This window comes from Megascapheus bottae, chromosome 20, assembly GCF_031878675.1.
Source record: "Megascapheus bottae isolate mThoBot1 chromosome 20, mThoBot2.hap1, whole genome shotgun sequence".
Classification (NCBI taxonomy): domain Eukaryota; kingdom Metazoa; phylum Chordata; class Mammalia; order Rodentia; family Geomyidae; genus Megascapheus; species Megascapheus bottae.
Window position 1 is genome coordinate 36,918,327 of NC_143528.1, and position 19,286 is coordinate 36,937,612.

At 39.8% G+C, this 19,286-nt stretch overlaps 1 protein-coding gene across 3 annotated transcripts; it reads left to right on the plus strand.

The window, feature by feature from the left end:
* The first annotated feature begins 7,293 nt into the window (after positions 1-7,293).
* Positions 7,294-18,506, plus strand: Adamdec1 (ADAM like decysin 1). 3 transcript variants are annotated; one of them, XM_090353804.1, is made up of 14 exons: positions 7,294-7,425; positions 8,659-8,777; positions 9,553-9,629; positions 10,531-10,609; positions 12,172-12,248; positions 12,825-13,017; positions 13,225-13,287; positions 13,898-13,969; positions 14,259-14,428; positions 14,739-14,820; positions 15,579-15,709; positions 16,268-16,445; positions 16,910-16,992; positions 17,453-17,906. In XM_090353804.1, coding segments are annotated over exons 1-14 (1,374 nt in total). In that variant the 5' UTR covers positions 7,294-7,376; the 3' UTR covers positions 17,454-17,906. The 3 variants fall into 3 exon arrangements, with proteins under 3 accessions (XP_090209930.1, XP_090209929.1, XP_090209928.1); XM_090353803.1 differs by lacking the exons at positions 7,294-7,425; positions 8,659-8,777; positions 10,531-10,609; positions 17,453-17,906 and adding an exon at positions 18,466-18,506 and having other exon boundaries at positions 9,557-9,629; XM_090353802.1 differs by lacking the exons at positions 7,294-7,425; positions 8,659-8,777; positions 10,531-10,609 and having other exon boundaries at positions 9,557-9,629.
* The last annotated feature ends 780 nt before the right edge of the window (positions 18,507-19,286 follow it).

Consider the following 19,286-nt stretch of genomic DNA (forward strand, 5'->3'; position numbering starts at 1 on the left):
TCTGCTTCCTTCAAAGTTTGCTTGGAAACAAGGAAAGGACACTTTGAAGGTGATTAACATAAGAGTTTGCCACTAAAAATGTCTGCCTAGCTTAGTGTTACCAGAATGACAAGTCAGGTGAGGCTGAATAAGTTCCCAAATGAATCAGTTTTTTTTTAAATACACATAAGCAAAAGTCAGCAAATGTAGGTTGAAGAAATTAGCCAAACATAGAGTGCTACCCACAGATTAAATACTGTATATGTGGCCACAGTACATGGACTGAAACTTTGAAAATTGTGATTAAAATTTAATGTAACTATAAGTCAATTATCTGTGGTATTTTGTCATTATTGCATCTTACTAACCCATGAAGTTTTCTGAGAAACACATAAAAGCTATGTGTAACTGTATCACATGGAGAGAGAACACACTAGTGAATCATGTTCATTCATTAACAATTAATGGAGACTCGGTGCTATTGAGGTTTTCAGTGACAAAGTCTTTTCTGTTCAAGCTTTCGCAGAGCACATTTTTGAAGAAAAGGTAGATGTGGAGTAAAACGTGTTATTTTTACATATTCCATTGCTAAGCCTCTATTGGTCTGGTCTTTTACTTCCCTCTGATGAGTTTTTAGAATTTTTCTCCATATCTTTAGTTTCTTCTTCTTCTCTTTTTGCATTCAATCTCTCAGTTGGACCTCTGGAGTCAAAACAAAACACTAGCTTTGAGATTGCATTGTAAAAATGGTTCCCAGTTCACAAAGGTTTTAGGAAAAAAATCCTTAGCCAATTATAAACATGATGAATCTTCAAAAATTTCATTCACAGGCTGGGAGCATGGCCTAGTGGTAACATGCTCTCCTAGCATGCTCAACGCCCTAGGTTCAGTTCCCCAGAACCGCATACACAGGAAAAGCCAGAAGTGGTGCTGTGGGTCAAGTGTCAGAGTGCCAGCCTTGAGCAAAAGTGTCCAAGGACAGTGCCCAGGCCCTGAATTCAAGCCCCATGATTGGAAAAAAAATCATTCACATAAGGTAAGAATGAAAAAACAGAGAATCACATTATGATTCATTTTATGTGGATGGTTTTATTTAATGTTTATAACAATCCTGTGATACAAACCACTGTCATCACTATACAGGTAACGGAATTGACAGAAACAGGAAAATCGGTGGTTTTAATTTCATATAGCTATTAAGTATTGAAATATGGACCCAAATTCAACCATGTTTAATTCAAGTGTTTTTTTTTTAACATTGCTGTTCCTATTTGTGTGTTTGTCGGGGGGCGGGGGGTGCATGTGTGCATATGTGCATGGTCTTACACACATGTATACATATGCTAAGGATTACACTTGCCAGGCAAAATCTCTACCACTGAGCCACATTCTGCAGCCCCTTAAGCCAAGATAAGCTCTTTCCATAACACCAAGCTGTGGTGGCAAAGGTGTGTTTACAGAAAGGCCTACAGAATGCCACAACATTGCTTTCCCCAGCAAGTTATTAATGAAATGCATGAGGTTGCAGTCGAGCTGCATTTAGACCTTTAGATCTTGAAAACCCCTTCTTCATTTGTCTCTGCTTTGATACTTTTATTTATCACAGAGCCTAGAGGTTGATACTTAATCAATTAAGGAGACAGCTTTCAGTTTGCTATATTCTTAGTTTGCTACATTGCACAGCTGATGCTGATATGGTTGTTTTCCTTGATTTTTAATACAAACATTTACAAAGTCTCCATGTACTAAGCAGCTGATACCAGGAACAGAATGCTTAACCTCTTTTCCTGCTGTGCAAGCTCATTCTCAAGGCTGACATAAATAAATACAGAGCTAAAGTAACTGCTGAAACAGAGACAAATTGTTCAAATGTGACTGCTGGGAAGCAAGTTTATTGGGAGAAGGCATGAGAAGTTTGACCAACGGGTGTCATGCAAATCTTGAATCGTAAGCAGTTTATTAGACCTACCAAAGATCAAGAAAGAAAGAGAGTTCCGAGATACTCAGGCTATATAACAGTAGGAATCCAGCAAAGGTCTTACATTGTCAGTGTACAGTAGACAGATCATCAACAAAAGTGAGCTATCAAAAAGAAAAAAAACCAATTGAATACCTTTTGGTATAATATTCTTAATTAAATATATATATAAATATATATACATAAATTTAAGAAGCATAGGAAAGTATAACACAGTAGAAATAGTTATAAACTTAGAAAAAAAGTTTAGAGATATAAATTCACACATTAGATGAGACACAAATGAAATACCGAACATATATGCCTACATGTTTAAATGTGCGTGCTAAGTTTTACTCCAAACTACTCACAAAGAAAAACTAATGACACAAAAGAAGTAAATGGGACTTACATTGATTTACAGTGTCTATAATAAACTGCAATAAACATGCCATGGCTAAAGATGTCAAAATCACAAAAACTAAGCAAAACCAAAATTAGCTGGCCACAACATTTAAGTCAACAGGTGAGGGAATATAGCTCCTCACTCCTCTGGAACTGAAAGTTTTCAGGATGGAGTTGATGTTGGATCAAAATAGAGACCTCGTCTGTAATTTTTGCCTGGACTCTCAGTTTAATATTTCCCAGATAGTTTATTTATGTAGATAAGCCAATATTTGTAGCAATCCATACTTTGGTCTCATGCACTCCTAATAAAGAGAAGAGCAAAACTCAGATTTGAATATCCTTTCAACCTTTCGACTGGTAACTTTAAGCTCTGCTAAGGATATGAAGGAAAATATATTCTGACAGTCTCACTATACAGCTAGCTACTAACCACACGGTATTGGAAATATATGAATTTGTGACTGAAACGCTGGCCTTCAGTCTTAATAACTGCCCTGGATACTTTTGGTTGGCATAGTTCCAGGTAATGTCAATACAATGGAGGGCTTGAGGAAGAGCAAAGAATGTGAAAGCATGGTGAATTCTTGTATGCTATGTGGGAGATATAAACAGATACTAATTTTTTTGCCAGTCCTGGGCTTGAGCTCAGGGTCTGAGCACTGTCCTTGGGCTTTCTCAAGGCTAGAGCTTTAGCACTTGAGCCTTAGCACTACTCCTGGCTTTTTTCTATGTATGTGGTACCGAGGAATTGAACCTGGGTCTTTGTGCATGCTAGGCAAGCACTCTATCACTAGGCCAAATTCCCGGCCCTAGATACTAATTTTTAAGATATATGAAAGGATTTGAAAAAATAAATACAAATTATATCAATAGTAACAGAAAACAAGCAAGCTAACCTTAAATTTTTTTTAAAAAAAGCAAAGATTGGCAAACGACATGGAAACACAATCTAGACTATGCCCTGTTTATAAGTTGTACATCAAAAATAATTTTCTGCAAAGATGAAAGTGATAAAATCATCGTGGAAATACTGGCTGGTACAGGCATTTACTGTACGGCAAAATTAGAAGTAGAGTGGATAGAAGGGTTAGGAAATCAACAAAGCTACTGGGTAATTTGAAAAGTTAGCCAGGGCCAAAATGTAAGTTAAACATTAAAATAAAATCAAACAAACTTTTGAAAATGTAAAAAAAAGATTAAAACTATCAATCACTACACAGTAAAACAATGAAGAAAATGGACAGAATCATAAATTATTTGGAAGGAAAAAATAGATCAGCCTTTACCCAATGCATTATACAAAGAAAAAGCAGAAATTACCAGTAACTGGGATTGATGAGATGACTTCTCAAAAAACAGTAACGAGTAATAAGAAAATGTCATGATGGTAAATTCTGCAGCATCCAATTTAAGCCACAAAGGAGATTGTTCACGATGAAATGTTTGAATGCCTTTAGTTCTGATGATCAAGTATCTCTGCTCCCACTGTAAAGACTTGGGAGAAGATATGTTTTGCAAATCTCCTAGGTAATTTAAAGGAAGTCCCTCAACTTGGAATCATTTGTTAAATTGCAAATGTAATCTTTGCATGGACTGTCATTGTCATGTTAACCAAAGAATAGTGATGCATGTGAAAAATCTTCAAATGTCCAAGGCATTGCTTTATCTTTCTATTCTGTTTTAATTTCTACCTAGCCATCTCCCCTATACAACCAAAAATACCTTTGAAGGAAACATTCCAAAATGTTGTATGCTTTATGTGAATGAATTATTTTCACTCCACATGTTGCCCATAACTTCTTACTTTTATGGTCCCAGTTGAGTGCTGTGTTTAGACAATCCTTGAATGCTGTAGTCAATAGGGGTTTGTGACATATACACCATTTCTCATTCCCTCCAGATGTAGTGTGTAAACAGTTGCTTTACTGGCACTACCACAGTTTAAAGACTGAATATTAAATTATCTAATAAACAGCATAAATCTTCCCTAGAGAGAAACAGAAAGAGAGAGCTTTGTCTTCTACTTTGCATCCATACTAATGGATATTTTAAGATTCTATTCTTTTGTTCCTACGGAAATTGCATCTCCGATCAAGCTACTAAATTGCGGGATACCATATATAAAATTCATAGTTTCTCTGTTTGTTACATTAAGTTAATCAGAAAGTCTGAAAACTACGATGAGATGAGTATATCTCAAGGATGGATCTTCTCTCTTAAGATCTGTAGTCCTTTGTCTCTGTAACTTGGTAACTGCAGATATCAAAAGTGTGTGTTAGGATCAAGTCACAGAAAAATGTATTGTACCATGATTCCCTCCATATCCACGCTTGTGCTTCCGTGCTTGATGCTCCTTCTGGTCCCTTTTCAGCTAGTATTAGTTAATTTTCTTTCTTTGTTGTTCAGAATTTTTCCATGTTTTTTCCCCTGGTACTGGGACTTTACTTCAGGGCTAAGTATTAAGCATTGTCTCTCAGCTCTTTCACACAGGGTGGGTGCTCTCTCTATCACTTGAGCCAGAGAACCACTTCCAGCTTTTTGCTGGTTAATAGAAGATGAGTCTCTCAGAGTCTTGTTCTCAGGCTGGCTTTAAACCATGATTCTCACATCTCAAACTCCTGCTTAGCTAGGATTACAGGTATAGATAAACTAATTTCCTTTTCCACCAAGTGGAGTGTCTTTCTGAAGGTATAACTAAAGCATACACACAGATTCAGCTGTGATGCTTCTCATTGGTACAGACTTCCAGTCTATCTCAGTGATGAGACTGCATTACAAGAATCTTAACTGTGTGGATAAGAGCAGAGTCATATTGGATTCTACAGATGTATCATAGCAACAATCTAAGCAAAAAGTTAACATGGTCTCAGTTAAATAACTTGATGTACAAAACTATGTCAGTTACATAATTTGTTTGTAAAATTAATTTCCAATTATCAAGAGCAATATTTGCTAATAGGTATTAAATAAGATCTCCAAATATCAGGAAGATATTATTAGCCTAAAACTGTGGGACCATGAAACTGTCTATAAAATAGATCAGAACTCATATGCTTTCTGAAAAATAAAAACGAAGGTGCCTAGTCCAAGAAAACTTGAATTCACTGAAGTTTCTAATGAAAGGGATCTTTTCATGTTTTATAAAGAAGAAAAAATTGAGAGCAACAGTTGCTAAAGGGATCTTTGAACAAAGAATTTGGCAAATATGTAAATAATCTCAAACAGCAAGACAAAGGCAAAACTAAAATAGTTGACACCAACAGGTGAGATAGAAAGGGATGAGACTCAGTCAAACCCTTGAAAGATTAATATTAATATTAATATTAATGCCATTTGCCATCAATTAATGATCTTAATTACTATTTTATCCTCATTTAAAAATGTAATGATAAGTAGTATGTAATGGTAAATGGTAAAGTAAGTAGACTAATTCATGGATCAACAATCCTACTCTTCTACAGAATTACAGGGGACCATGCCAAGAAAAGACAGAGAAAAGTGACTTCAAAACTTATAAAAGGATTCTGGGGTGCTCTCAAATACATTTGTGAAGAGTAAGCTGAGCAGGCAGGATAGTCGACGGGGACACTTTAAATGGAAGGTAGAATGCTGAGAAATACTGTCAGTGTAAACCACCCACCTCAAACTGACTTATCCCTGTCAACTAAGTAATATTGCTTCTAGAAACTTATCTTAGAAATCAGAGAAACACACAGGAGTTCACATAACAGAGAAATACCATATAATATTCCAGGGTTATGAAAAGAGTGAGCTCATGTTTAATGAAGACACTCTCTACAATGCGATGCATTGTTTTATATGTGACAGTCTTGGGGAGAATGATAGCAGGGCTGGGTGGTGTTGAATAATATACCCTGTACTTATGATTTGTTGAATTGAAACCCCTTTGTACAACTACTGAAAGATAACACATTCCAGAAAGGGAGAACAAAATAATATCAGCTTCCCAGAAGTTTCTATCCTATTAATGTTCTTTTATTTCCTTCCCTCTTTTCATTACTTCATGCAAGAGAGAGGAGAATGAGCTATGTAAATGTTAACCAGAGTCAATGCTTGGCGTTGGGACATTGGGTGAACAAATTTTCCCCTCAGCACGCTTTGTTATATTTATAGCTACAAAAAAATCCTTGTACTATGTTATTTCTCTTCTCTTTTGTTGCCCTTGGGTTAATCTCATATTGTTAAAGATCTGACTTTGTTACCTGGCATATTGTATGTACATTTATTTGTTTATTTGAAATAGGAAAGGGAAAAACAAGATGATTGGGGGAAGGGAAATGAGAATAAAAACATGAGAAGGGGTATCAATATGTGAGAAGTAATGCCCCTACTATCTGGCAAATATAACTGTAACCTCCTATACATTACAATAACAAATTTAAAAAAATAACAGTACTTTCTTTCATGGAACTCATATCCTTAGAACATATGCAAGCCTAGCTTACTTGAGCCTGTTGGGGCCAGTGATTTATGTGTGCACATTTGTTTCTAGTTCCACATGCATGTGTGTGGGTGTGTGTATATGTGTGGAAACTCAGGAGGGTTTTTAGTGTCAACAGAAACCTGTTTCATCCATAAGAGACTGACAATCAGAAGGTCTTACAGCGTGATATTTGTTTTGTACGTTCCTTGCCAAGTTCTCAAAATATGGACAGAATCCTGATACACTGTCACTGTGAAGGGATACACGTGTAAATATGCAGGCGGGGTCCTATGTCACAGTTCATACATGCCCGCGCTGTCCAGGACCATTGCAAACAGCTGTTCAGATGTGTATCCTCAGTCAGAGCAACTGCAGATGTGAGCATTCCCACGGTCCCCACCCGGAAGCTTCTCGGTGATTTCCCAACACAGTTAGGAAAGATCTCCAAATCCCTCAAGAAAAACTTGAGGCTTTAATTTCTTTTACGACTTGCTAAAGAGAAGTACAAAAAGCCAAAGCCGACGGCTAAAGAAACCACAGTGACACACAACCCACCACTGTGAGCTGCCAGCAGTGCCGGCAGCCAGCATGTCTTGGACCCTGCTCTCTCTTCTTGGGCTCCTCCTTCAAACTCAAGGTAAGAATGAATATGTGGGAATTTTGTATAAAAGTCAGATTACATGATGAATGTACCCCCAAGGAAATGGGGAATGTGGAGTGGTTAAGGCTACAGACGTGAGACTTGCACCCAGCTTGATCAAAGAAAGTGTATTAAGAAGTTCTCATCTTCATGCTTAATTGGATAATAATTTATCCTGAAGAAAGCCGGGTGCAAAACACTAGGAGTTGACTTAGGAGAAAATTCTTTCCATATTCTTTCCCCTCAGCCACTTCATATCAGCAAAGTGTCCAATTCACTTGCTGGTCTGATTATCTTAGCAGAAAACTCACTGCACAGATGTTGTGTGTATGTGTGCGAAAACATGAACTTTCATGAATAAGGCTGACCTTAACTGACTAATTTAAAAGAACAGAAAAGAGGTGGTGCCATTTTCCTAGAAGGGTGCTAAGTAGTCTTATCTGCTGTTTTTTCTTCAATCTCTGTGTCAGTCAGCAAATACCACAAAAGTAAGTGGCTTCCGCGAGGCCAGTTAGCAAAGACATCAGACCACATCTTTTGGGTCTAAGATCAGCCTTTTCCACACTAACTGGAAAACAATAGATGCTAATGAAATAACTTCAAGTCCAACAAGAAGGAGTTCATGTCTGTAAAGTTTCCCTATTTGCTCTCTGTAGCTTTAAAAAAAAATCTTCTGAGAAAGTCAGTAGAAACTTGATTTCCTGTGACATCCACAGTCTTCAGGGACTGTGTCAGTAAGAAGAACATCACAATTTATCGCCACATAAGTAGAATTACTGCTTATTGTCTCCCCCTTAGGCTCCCCAATTATGATGTATTATCTCGAAAATCATATGCAAATTATATATGAAATTTTTGACTCATGGAGTGAGTATTCACATCTGTAACACCATGAGAAAACAGCCTAGAAAAGGAAAGACAACATTGGCAGAGGGCACTGATAGGATAAGAAACCACAACTTTAAAGAACATTCTAGAGAGGCATTCTAGAACATTCTAGACAGGCATTCTAGAACATTCTAGACATACTAGAACATTCTCACACAGGCAGTTTCTCCAACTTGTGGTTTGGGGCTTACATTCACAGAATCATTTCATTACCCTTATGTTATTCTAGAAAGAAATGGATAAAGGAAAAATATTCTTTGTATTCAAAGCTAAAATGAAGGAATCAATTTGCTTTTAATGTTTTTTTATTCTTTATACCCATATGCTCTCTTCCTTTTCTAGCCCGAACTGTAAAGCAAAGCCCTGAATTTAAGCTCCATGAAATTGTTCATCCTAAAAAACTGTACATTGCCTATGAAAGGGAGATTGAGACCAAGCAGAAAGAAAGGAATGATGAAGAGGTAAGCAACACAAGATATCGTGGTTCATTTTACAATCATCTGAAGACAGAGTCCTTCTCACTCATAGAGGAAATGTCACAGTCAACAGTGAAGAGAAGTCTGTACAGACAGCTTCTCTTTTCCCAGAATAAAGACCATGATTTGCCTGCTTGGCTAACAAGAAGATGCTGTCTTCCTTGAGAAGAAAGGATAGAGCAGACTGGACATTGCTTTAAGTGTGGGGAGGGGTATGGAGGAAGGATTGGGAGGGATTTCAGCAAGAACAACCATGTCTGGAAAGCATGAGTTTGGGAGCTGCTCCCTCCCAGCGTGGCAAATGCTCATCTCCCCCTCTGGGCTCTCCCTTCCGCGCATCTTTCCATCCACATGCAGAAAAGCATTTCTACATGGCTATTAACACCTTTCTCATCATTACATTTTTTACTCTTATTTAATTACTTGTAAATCTTTATTGGTTTTTGTTAGTGCATTTCAGTTCATTTTGATACAAATCCATACGTGCTTTTTATCTTGCTGGAGATGCATTATGGTCCACAGGACATTGTATTGCACACTAGAACAAACTGCAAGCCCCTATCACATGCAATGGCATTTTTAATAAGTGCATTTCAATGGACCAGTTATGCTTCCTCTCAAAGGCAGAAGAGGACTGAGTTCAGGCTATGTGCATTTACAGTTGTTGCCCTGATGTACGCCCCATTGCCCACTAATGTTGCTTTTAATAGGCCTAGACATACAAACTGAATGGCATAATTACATCATTCAATTCTTTCAGGGAAGATGTGCGCCGGACGTTCAGTATCAAATTACCTTAAGTGGAGAAGAAATTATCCTTCACCTTCAGCATCCCAAGTATGTTCTAATTCCTGAAACCCAAATCATTTTGATGGTTAATTGAGAAATGGGAAAGTGTTCTTGGGGCTCCACTCAGTGTGATTGCAATAGTAGACATGAAGCAGATTGAGCACTAAGAAACGTGAGTTAGTGTAAACAGAGTTAGTGTAATAGCAATGTATTCCTGGGAAATTATGTGCAAAGTGGGGAACAAGGAAAGCCGTTCCTGTAAATGATTTTGTTTCTTAAACTTCTTGTTATGTCCTGAAAACATCTTCTATTCAGAAGCACCCAAAGCTTGGATGTGTCTTTTTATTACTTTTGTAAGTCATATGTCTAGGAGTGATTTCCTGGTGAGAGACTCTGAAAATGAGCCTCCACTGTCTTCTTCTAGGAGGCAATGTCCTTTTCTGCATATGTACAAGCCAATAGGAGTTGTCCAAGACTTCTTGAGGTTGTGCCATTGGTTCAAACCAGCCTCAAGAAGCCAATTTGAAAGCAAAAAATAAATCTGCGATTGAGAACAATTGAGCTTTTAACCCGTAGGTTATAGCTCATTCTTTGATTTGCTTTAGCAGCAGAGTTCCAGTGGTCCAGGTTGTCAACTCTTCCTCATTATAGACTTTGTTTTTTTTGCCAGTCCTGGGCTTGGGCTCAGGGCCTGAGCACTGTCCCTGGATTTTCTCAAGGCTAGGGTTCTACCACTTGAGCCACAGCACCACTTCTGGCTTTTTGCTATGTATGTGGTACTGAGGAAATGAACCCAGGTCTTCCTGCATGCTAGGCAAGCACGCTACCACTAGGCCAAACTCCCAGCCCCTCATTATAGACTTTGTTATTCCCTTTGTGCTCAAGATTGTGTCGTGGAATCAGCCTTTGATCCTATCCTGAGGGTCCTATGAGTTCTCATTCTCTGCAGGTTTCTCCTGGGGTCAGAGGGCAGTGAAAAGAAGTACTCGTCCAGTGCAGAGAATGTCACCAGGAACCCTCGAAACAGGGTAGGGTCTGAAGGCTTCCTGGGAATTACCCTAGCATCTGCCACTTACTTATTGCCTAGTTCCAGAGATATCTATTAAAACAGTGACATGACCTGAAAGTCAGGCGTTCATCTGTAGGTGGTTAGAAAGTGAAGAAAAATCATAGCTTTGAAAAGGTGGGATTGTCAAGAGGCTTCTGCCACCTGTTTCGAAGCAAATGGAGTCCACTTGTCTCTAGACCATTTTATATTCAGGTTAGAAACCTTGTCCCCTAATATGCCTGTATGGAAATATCACAACAAAATCATTTGTTCCATTAATATACAATTAGTATTCAATACTATACATTAATTCAGAAAAAGCAAAGAAATGCTCTTTCCTATAAATACTTGAAATTTGCTGTTGCCACTGCATCCTGAACATATTTTCATTTATCCTAGACTTGGCAATGCAGTGATAATTAATGTTTCTATCTGGCTCAGTCACAATTCTACACCCCCAAATTCCAGTCTAGCTTCCAAATGTTCAAAAAAAAACATGACATAGAAAATCAAGAAAGAGCAGGAAAAACATTACCTCCTTTCTGGAACTGTAATATAAACACACATCTCTGTAAACAAATAAAAAGCACACCGAACTTTCACTTCTGCATGGCTGTTTCCTTTTCTTATCAGAACTCCTATTTCATGTATATCTGGGTATTTGGAAACATTTGTCTTCAGAGAGGAGTATCTGATCACTTAATTGTTCTTTCCTTTTTCATTGTTATTGTTGTTGCTGAGATGTTAGGCTTTGAACTTAGGGCTTTGTGTTTCCCAAGCATGGCCTCTGCCACCTGAGCTTTTCTCCCAGGCCTCATGCTTCATTTCCTATGGATGGTGATGTATTATTGATGGGTACCTTATCCACATCTTCAGTGAGAAAGTTTCTTGTAAAGGAGAGAGAGAGAGAGAGAGAGAGAGAGAGAGAGAGGCAGAGAGAGAGAGACAGAGACAGAGACAGAGACAGAGACAGAGACAGACAGACAGAGAGATCTTTTGAACCAGAAGTGGTTTGTGAGTTTTTCTAGACCTCTCAACATACATGGGCCCTTGCTAATACAGCCGGATCACTATACATTATCTTAGTTGTAGACCAATATTCTGAGTTTTCAAATCTGGTAGGAAAGCATCCAGACAGATTAAAATGGTGACTTCCGCCAGTTAGTCTGAACAAGTCAGGATGGTTCGCCCACAGAACTTGTCAGGGGTACTGAAAATCTCCAGCAATTGGCTACTTCTCCTCATTCACCAAAAGATACTCATATTAGTGACCACTAGTGGGAGACAAATGACTGAGACACCAGACAGAGCATTCTGGAGCCAACTGTGGAGCAGTCGAGAAAGCCTCTAGAGACCTCATTGGCTTTTCTTTCTGGAAAAGAGTAAGGACACCAGTCATGAATCCAGCTTTCCCCTGTACTAAAGACAATAGCCTACCCACAACCACTCCTGCCATTTATGTTACGTATAACTGAAGCTGGGTGCATCCGGCTCTGTCCACGTGTGTGTGATTCTGAGGTGATTTTCGGTTTTCTGCTCTAGAAGCTCTGTTACTACGAAGGCCACATCCTAAATGAAAAGAACTCCACGGCCAGCATAAGTACCGGTGATGGGTTGAGGTGAGAAAATGGCTGAAGTGGGAAAATAGTCCAGGGTATTAAGTATCAGGAAACATTTTGCTGCCCAGAACTGAGGCCTTCTGGGCCTTGCTATTTTGGAATTTTTCCTCACTGATTCCAAGTCAGTGTACTTCAAGTGGAAAGTACAGGGTCTCACCCTTACAATCACGGCAGAATCGGCTGCATCTGCTACTCCACAGCATGGGGTTGGATCCGTTTGAGTGGCACTCTGGGCTTCCTAAGTATCTGGATTCACCGCTAAGTTTATCTATTTCATTCTTAGAAGCAAGTGCATTTTATTTTCTTGAAGATAACACCCTATAATTTTCCCAGTTGAACTTTTCTTTTTGCTGGTCCTGGAAATTATAAACACTGGGTGTATTACACAGCCTCCTTTTGTCATTGCCAAATACTGATTTGTGACAAATGAGTGTGAACACATGCTAACCCAAGGGTCTGTGGATGGTGTCTGTGTGTGGCACTGGTGTGGAGGGAGAGTGTGCCCATACATTGCAAAGCATGGATGCATGTGAGTGCATGTCAAGGAATACTGAAAGCCATATCTATCTCTCACAGAGGAGACTTTACCTACCACGATCAAAGGCATGCGATAAAACCTCTGCAAAGTACAGACCAAGGAGAGCATGTTGTCTTTGCATATGACCAAGAGGAGCTAGACACCGTTAATGTTAATCCTACCTGTGCTATGAATGGCATTGGCAGGATACAAAGGCATATTCGACCTCCCAGGTCACTGAGAGACCCAGAGGTGAGTTTTTTTTTCCAGCACTCTGATTTATTTCAATGGTCTCAGCAATAACACATAATGCAATAGTAGACTCAGCAAAGCCTGTCATGTATTTACTGAGTCTTCAGAGTGTATTATTTTAGGGGGAGGAAGGGGGAAAATAAACTTTCGTAAGTTTTTTAATCAGGATAAAGATAATTATTAACATTTTTTTTAATTACTTGAAAGCAAGAAGAGTTTCTTCAGGCGCAGAAATATGTTAAACTCTTCTTGGTGCTGGATAATGCCTTTGTGAGTATGAAATGTAGTTTTTTTGGACGGTCTCCTCAACTTTTGGGCTTACTTAGCAAACTAGAATGAGTAACAAACCTTAAAGTTAATCAGATTTGGTTTCCTGATTGTCCTGGCTGCCAAGCCAATTAATTAAAAGTAAAAAGTTATTAATTATTAAATTATTTTAGCTACCTAGAAATCAATATATGTAATATAAATATTATAATATAAGCAAAAACTATAACTTACATATTATACAAAAACTGTATAACTTGCAAATTTTATATATGCAGAGAAAAAATTACTAGCATCTTTTTTATCTAGAAAATATTACTTTCATTTTCAAATTTGAATTTAAAACTCAAATTATTTGATTTACTCAAGTAGAAGATGGAGAGCACAGACATTTTTAAAAATACCTAATTTTTCTCTTAGGAAAAAAATCATTTGCATTTGAAATAGAACTTAGCAAAACAGGAGTCTTGTGAAGCTTAGCCCTGGAATTCCTAGATACAGAGCATATTAGGACACATCATTTTTCTATAAATGTGAAATCCTATATCCCTTTAGCTTTATTACTTTTTCATTTTGCTATTCTAATTCTACTTTTTAATCTCGTTTTCTGCAGTACAAGACCTATCAGGGTAATGTGACACTGATGAAAGCCTTTGTGTTCAACGTGCTCAACCTCCTGAATGTGGTAAGACACATGTCACGTGATACCCGAGCATCTCTGGGGTGGTAGAGAGGAGCTGACAGCGCTCAGGCGTGTTCAAGCGAGTTCTGGGAGATCCTAGCTACATGTCAAAGTTCAGCATCAAGATAAACTCACACATCCCGTAGCCATGGAATTCTGAGGATTCCTGTTTTCACAATGGAAACTTGTTACGGATGTCCATCTTTGTATCCATGACTTATGATTACACAAGTCTAAAGTAGGACAAAGAACCCCGAAGATGTTTTCATGAAGAAAAATTCTCATCCCACAGATTTACAATACCATCAATGTTCAAGTAGCCTTGGTAGGGATGGAGGTCTGGTCTGATGATGACAAGATAACGTTGGATCCCGGGATAGGCACCACGTTTAGCAACTTTCTGAAATGGCATGGATCTCACATGGGGAAAAAGAGGAACCACACTCACGCTCAGCTTCTCAGGTGGGTGCTGCGTGGAAGGGGGAAAGGTGGAGGGGTGGGTGGGCAGCGAGCCCACGTGCTGAAGAAGGGACTTTCTCCATCGTGATGTTCTGCTTTACAACACACCTGTAAAATCAATTTACCAGGAAAGGAAAATGATCAATAGAGTAAAATAATGGGGTGCACAATAATTCCCTGTAATCATGATTAGTGCTTTGAGATGGCCAACTCCAATCTAGGGCAGGGCAGGGAAGAAAATGGATATTTTCATGATCAAAATGGGATGCTTCCCAAGCTCCGTTGTAACCGTGTTTCTATACGTCTTGCACAGTGGGATTGGTTTCAAGAATGGACGTGTTGGGATGGTGGCTGCCAATTCCTTGTGCTCTCCATCGTCAGTGGCTGTCATTGAGGTTGGTACATTTATTTTAAGGGTCCCTGTGATTCGCTGCCCCTATCATGACCAACATGCTGTGTCAGTTAATCACAGAGAAGGCTCTTTGGGTTATAACCTATCAACCCTGTCAGAAGATACCTCATTTAATATTGAGGATGCAAATGGCTTCTGTGGCCTAGATAACTCCAAAGGTAGTCAGTGGATAAGAGATTAGACAGGGAAGAAAGGGCCACAGGGCAAGCATGATTGCTGTTATGGCACCTGTGGTGACACATTTTTACAGACCATACTGCGGAACTAAAACATTCTGTGAAGATTGCCGTTGCAGGGCTGGGAGTTTGGCCTAGTGGTAGAATGCTTGCCTAGTGTGCCTGAAGACCTGGGTTCGATTCCTCATACATAGAAGTAGTGGTGATAGAGCTCCAGCCTTGAGAAAACCCAAAGACAAGAGTTCATGCCCTGAGCCCACGCCCAGGACTGGCAAAAAGAAAAGAATGCCATTGCAGAATCTGACCATTTTTCAGTGAACATTTACTTCATGCTGACTCAATGACTGGGTTCTCAGACTCCGTCTATTGTGGATGCGCCTTCAATAGGAGGCAAAAAAAAAAAAAAAAAAAAAAACAACCCCACATTGCCAGGCCTGGAGCTTTGTACTGACCATCGCTGTTCTCCTCTCTCAAGCTGCCCTTTGCAAATTCTCTATACCAGAATGATGGAGACATAATGGGATAAAACAAGAGCTAGCAGATATGTCTGCTCTTTTCCTTCCAGGCTAAGAGGAAGAATGACGTGACACTGGCCGCGGTGATGTCCCATGAACTGGGCCATGCCCTGGGCATGCCAGACATCCCGTACTTCACCCAGTGTTCTTCTGGCAGCTGTGCTATGAACCAGTATCTGAGGTAAGGGGGTGCCACACCAAAGCAGTGCGCGTGTGTGTCTCACGTCTTAGGGACTTGAAATGCACTGCGCATTTAAAGCTATATATCCTGTCCGTTCCACTGATGTTTAAGACCATTTTTGCTAAATATCAGGACTCCTTCTTTCATGTTTCCAAGTGCTTCCCAATCGAGTTGATAAGTATAGTAGCCATATTAAATTAGAACTATTTTTACTTAATGGGAAACAGTAGTTTCTAGACATATTAGCCTAATTCAGGTGCTAACCATACCTTTACTTAGCACCAGACTCAATCAGTCCACTAATGTTGACCTCTTTGCAAGGACTTGGGGTGGAGAAATGAGAAAACTATCCCTTGTTTGTTTGCGGTGCTCATCACTGAAGAATTATGGCTATGGTTCCTACAATTCTGCATGGATTTCCCTTGGACTGAATCATTATGACTTCTTTCTGCTCACCCATCCTGACTGTACTGTCACATAATGAGATCAGACATATTTATCACACCAAGCCACCACAACGCATGTCATCATGTGATTTCTGAGATCTTCTGTTTACAGCTCAAAATTCCCAAAGGATTTCAGTACTTCCTGCCGGGAACATTTTCGAAGATACCTTTTATCTCGGAGACCAAAGTGCCTGCTACAAGCACCTAATCCAAAAAGTATAATAACACCTCCAGTGTGTGGAAACCGCATTCTAGAAGTGGGGGAAGATTGTGACTGTGGCTCCCCTAAGGTATGTGACTATTTGAGGTTTAATGCTTTATTAGCCGGCAACTGGGGAATAAGCATTGTCTTTATTTTCTTTCATTGATATATAGTACCTTCTGGATTAAATGTTTTGGGGGGCAAATCTCTATTTCCTCTATTATTCATTTTCTCTGATCATGTCCAATACAATTGGTGGAGTAATTCAGTTAACAAAAAATGCAATGTTAGGCCAGTAGTAGGGCCTAGTGGTAGAGTGCCTGCCTAGCATGCACGAAGCCCTGGGATGGATTCCTCAGTATCACATGCACAAAATCTGTGGCTCAAGTGGTACAGCTCTAGCCTTGAGGAAGCTCAAGGACAGTGCTCAGGCCCTGAGTTCAAGCCTCATGACTGGCAAAAAAAGTACAATGTTTTTTTTGTGACCCAATTCTGTGCCTCCAAAGGGAGCAAAGTACTGACGGCTCTCCCTGTCTGGTGTGTGCTTTGAAGGGATGCACCAATGGCTGCTGTGAGCCCGTAACCTGCAGAAGAAAACCAGGACCTGGCTGTGAGGAGACCACCCTCACTTTATGGTGTGAGAGAGACCCCTCTTCTCCCCTCCCCCACATATCTGAGCATGGGAGGGGGAGGATAGTGGGAGAGGGCCTGCAGGAGATAGGAAGAGAGAAGAGAGGGGGAGGGAAGAAGGAAGGAGAGAAGGAAGAAAGGAAAGAAGAAAGGGAGAGAGGGAGGACGGGAGGGAGAGAGGCCATGTCATTTCTTAAGAGCTTTGAATGATAGGAGGCATGCCCTTTATTGGTTAAGATAGAGAGTTATCATTGAAAGAAAATTAAATTTGGACTTAAGACACTGAAGTGTAGTCATAATCCCAACAAAAACTTGCTGTGGGACTGTTTCCTCACTTCCCAAATGGAGACATGATAGGTTTTTCTAGGTACTTTTATTGGTGTTACTCAAATACTGTAAAATTCCACTTTTATTTTACAAAGCATCTTACAATTTATAATAGCCATGGCATTTTCTTTTAAATAGAAAATTATCGAAGAATCTCCTTCACTGAGAAGCTACTTTGCCAGGACAAGAATCCAGAGCTCTAATCATATCAGGAGTCTGTATATTTTTACCGCTGCACATCAATACACATGCTACCTTTGAACTTTGGGTTCTGAGTTTGTGGATTCAACCGCTGACCAAACATACCTGGAAAATAAGAATTGCATCTGCAGTAAAATTGTGTACCTTTTCATGCCATTATTTCTCAAACAGTACAACTATTTATATAGGATTTACATTGTATTAGGTATTGTAAGTCATCTTCAGAGGATTTAAAATATAAGAGAGGCTATAAGCAGCAAAACCTTGATACATAAGGCCACATAGTATGACACTAAATGAAAGGACCTCTAGGATATAGAAACAAAAGCCATATAATGAGTTATTGTTGTCCTTAATGTACGATGTTATCTCTCATCTCTTTTGCTTACATATTGTTACAGTATCTCACTTTGTTATCTGATATATCGAATATATTTGTATTTGGTTATTTGAAATTGGATAGGGAAGGGGGAAAACAAGATGAGGGGTGGGGGTGGGGGAAGGGAAATGGGGACCAAGACATGTGAAAGGGTATCAGTGTATGGGAATTAATGAACCATCTATCTGGCAAATATCATGTAACCCTTCTATTAATTACAATAAAAATATGAAAAAAGAGAGACTATAAGCAAATATTGTACCCGTTTACAGCATGACTGTCTGCAGATGCTGCTATCATCCCTATGTCTGGATCCCATCTCAAGTAGATACTAGGGGAAAGCTGTATTTTCTTCTTGTTTCCCTTTCCACTTTCTGGCAGGAGTGTGTGTGTGTGTGTGTGTGTGTGTGTGTGTGTGTGTGTGTGTCGCAGTCGTGAAGACTGGAGGGACTCAGGATCTGACACTCTGTAGACAAAGGCTTTTCCACTTGGCTGCCTTTTGAGGTTCATCTGCATAACATCCACAGTTTTCTGGGATGCCTTTTTAATATCTAGCAATTGCTCTTCATAGATACCAGCCCAGCTCCAACCACAGCAAAACCAAAGCATGGCATGCCCCTGCAGCGCACTGTGGACACAAGACTGCGTCACGAATCTGGACTCTGCCCTCCTCCAATCAACCAACAAACTCCGCCTTGGGGTCAGTTAATCTGAGGAAGAGGCTCGGGGGACTAAGGAAAGCATTTAATGGCCCAGAGGATATTACCAACAGTACAGGGGAACAGCGACAGGGAGGAGATGCTCTGGATGGTGCATAGGAAGGGACATGGGTCTATGGCATCTCCAGCCAGGCTGTCCTACAGGAACCTTTACCTGTCAGTCATCCAGGCTCTGCACACACTCTGCCCTTACAGAGAGGTTCCATTTGTAGCTGTGGTCAGCTATACCATTGGCCATTTCTGATCACCTTCCTTAGAGGGTGGGGCTGAAAGTTTCCTCTGTCTACTCATGTGACTGTCCCCCAGCCCCCCGGGCCATCAGCTGCCACCCCCAGGCTACCAGGCAGTCTCCAGCCAGGATTCACAGCAGCACTCCTGTATAAAACAGTAGTGCGAGGACTTCAAGGTTTTAGAAGTGATTTTTTTTCCAGGAAAAGGAAAGGATACAAAACATACCCTATCTCTTCTAAATCACAGTATCATAATTCTCCACCAGCTCCTCCTCCTCCTCCTCCTCCTCCTCCTCCTCCTCCTCCTCCTCTTCCTCCTCATCCACCACCACCACCTCCTCCTTCTCTTCTTTCTACTTCTTCTTCTCTTTTGTTTGTACTGGGGTTCACAGCTTTGTGTTTACCACGTCTCCAGTCCATAATATCATTTCTTAAGAACAATA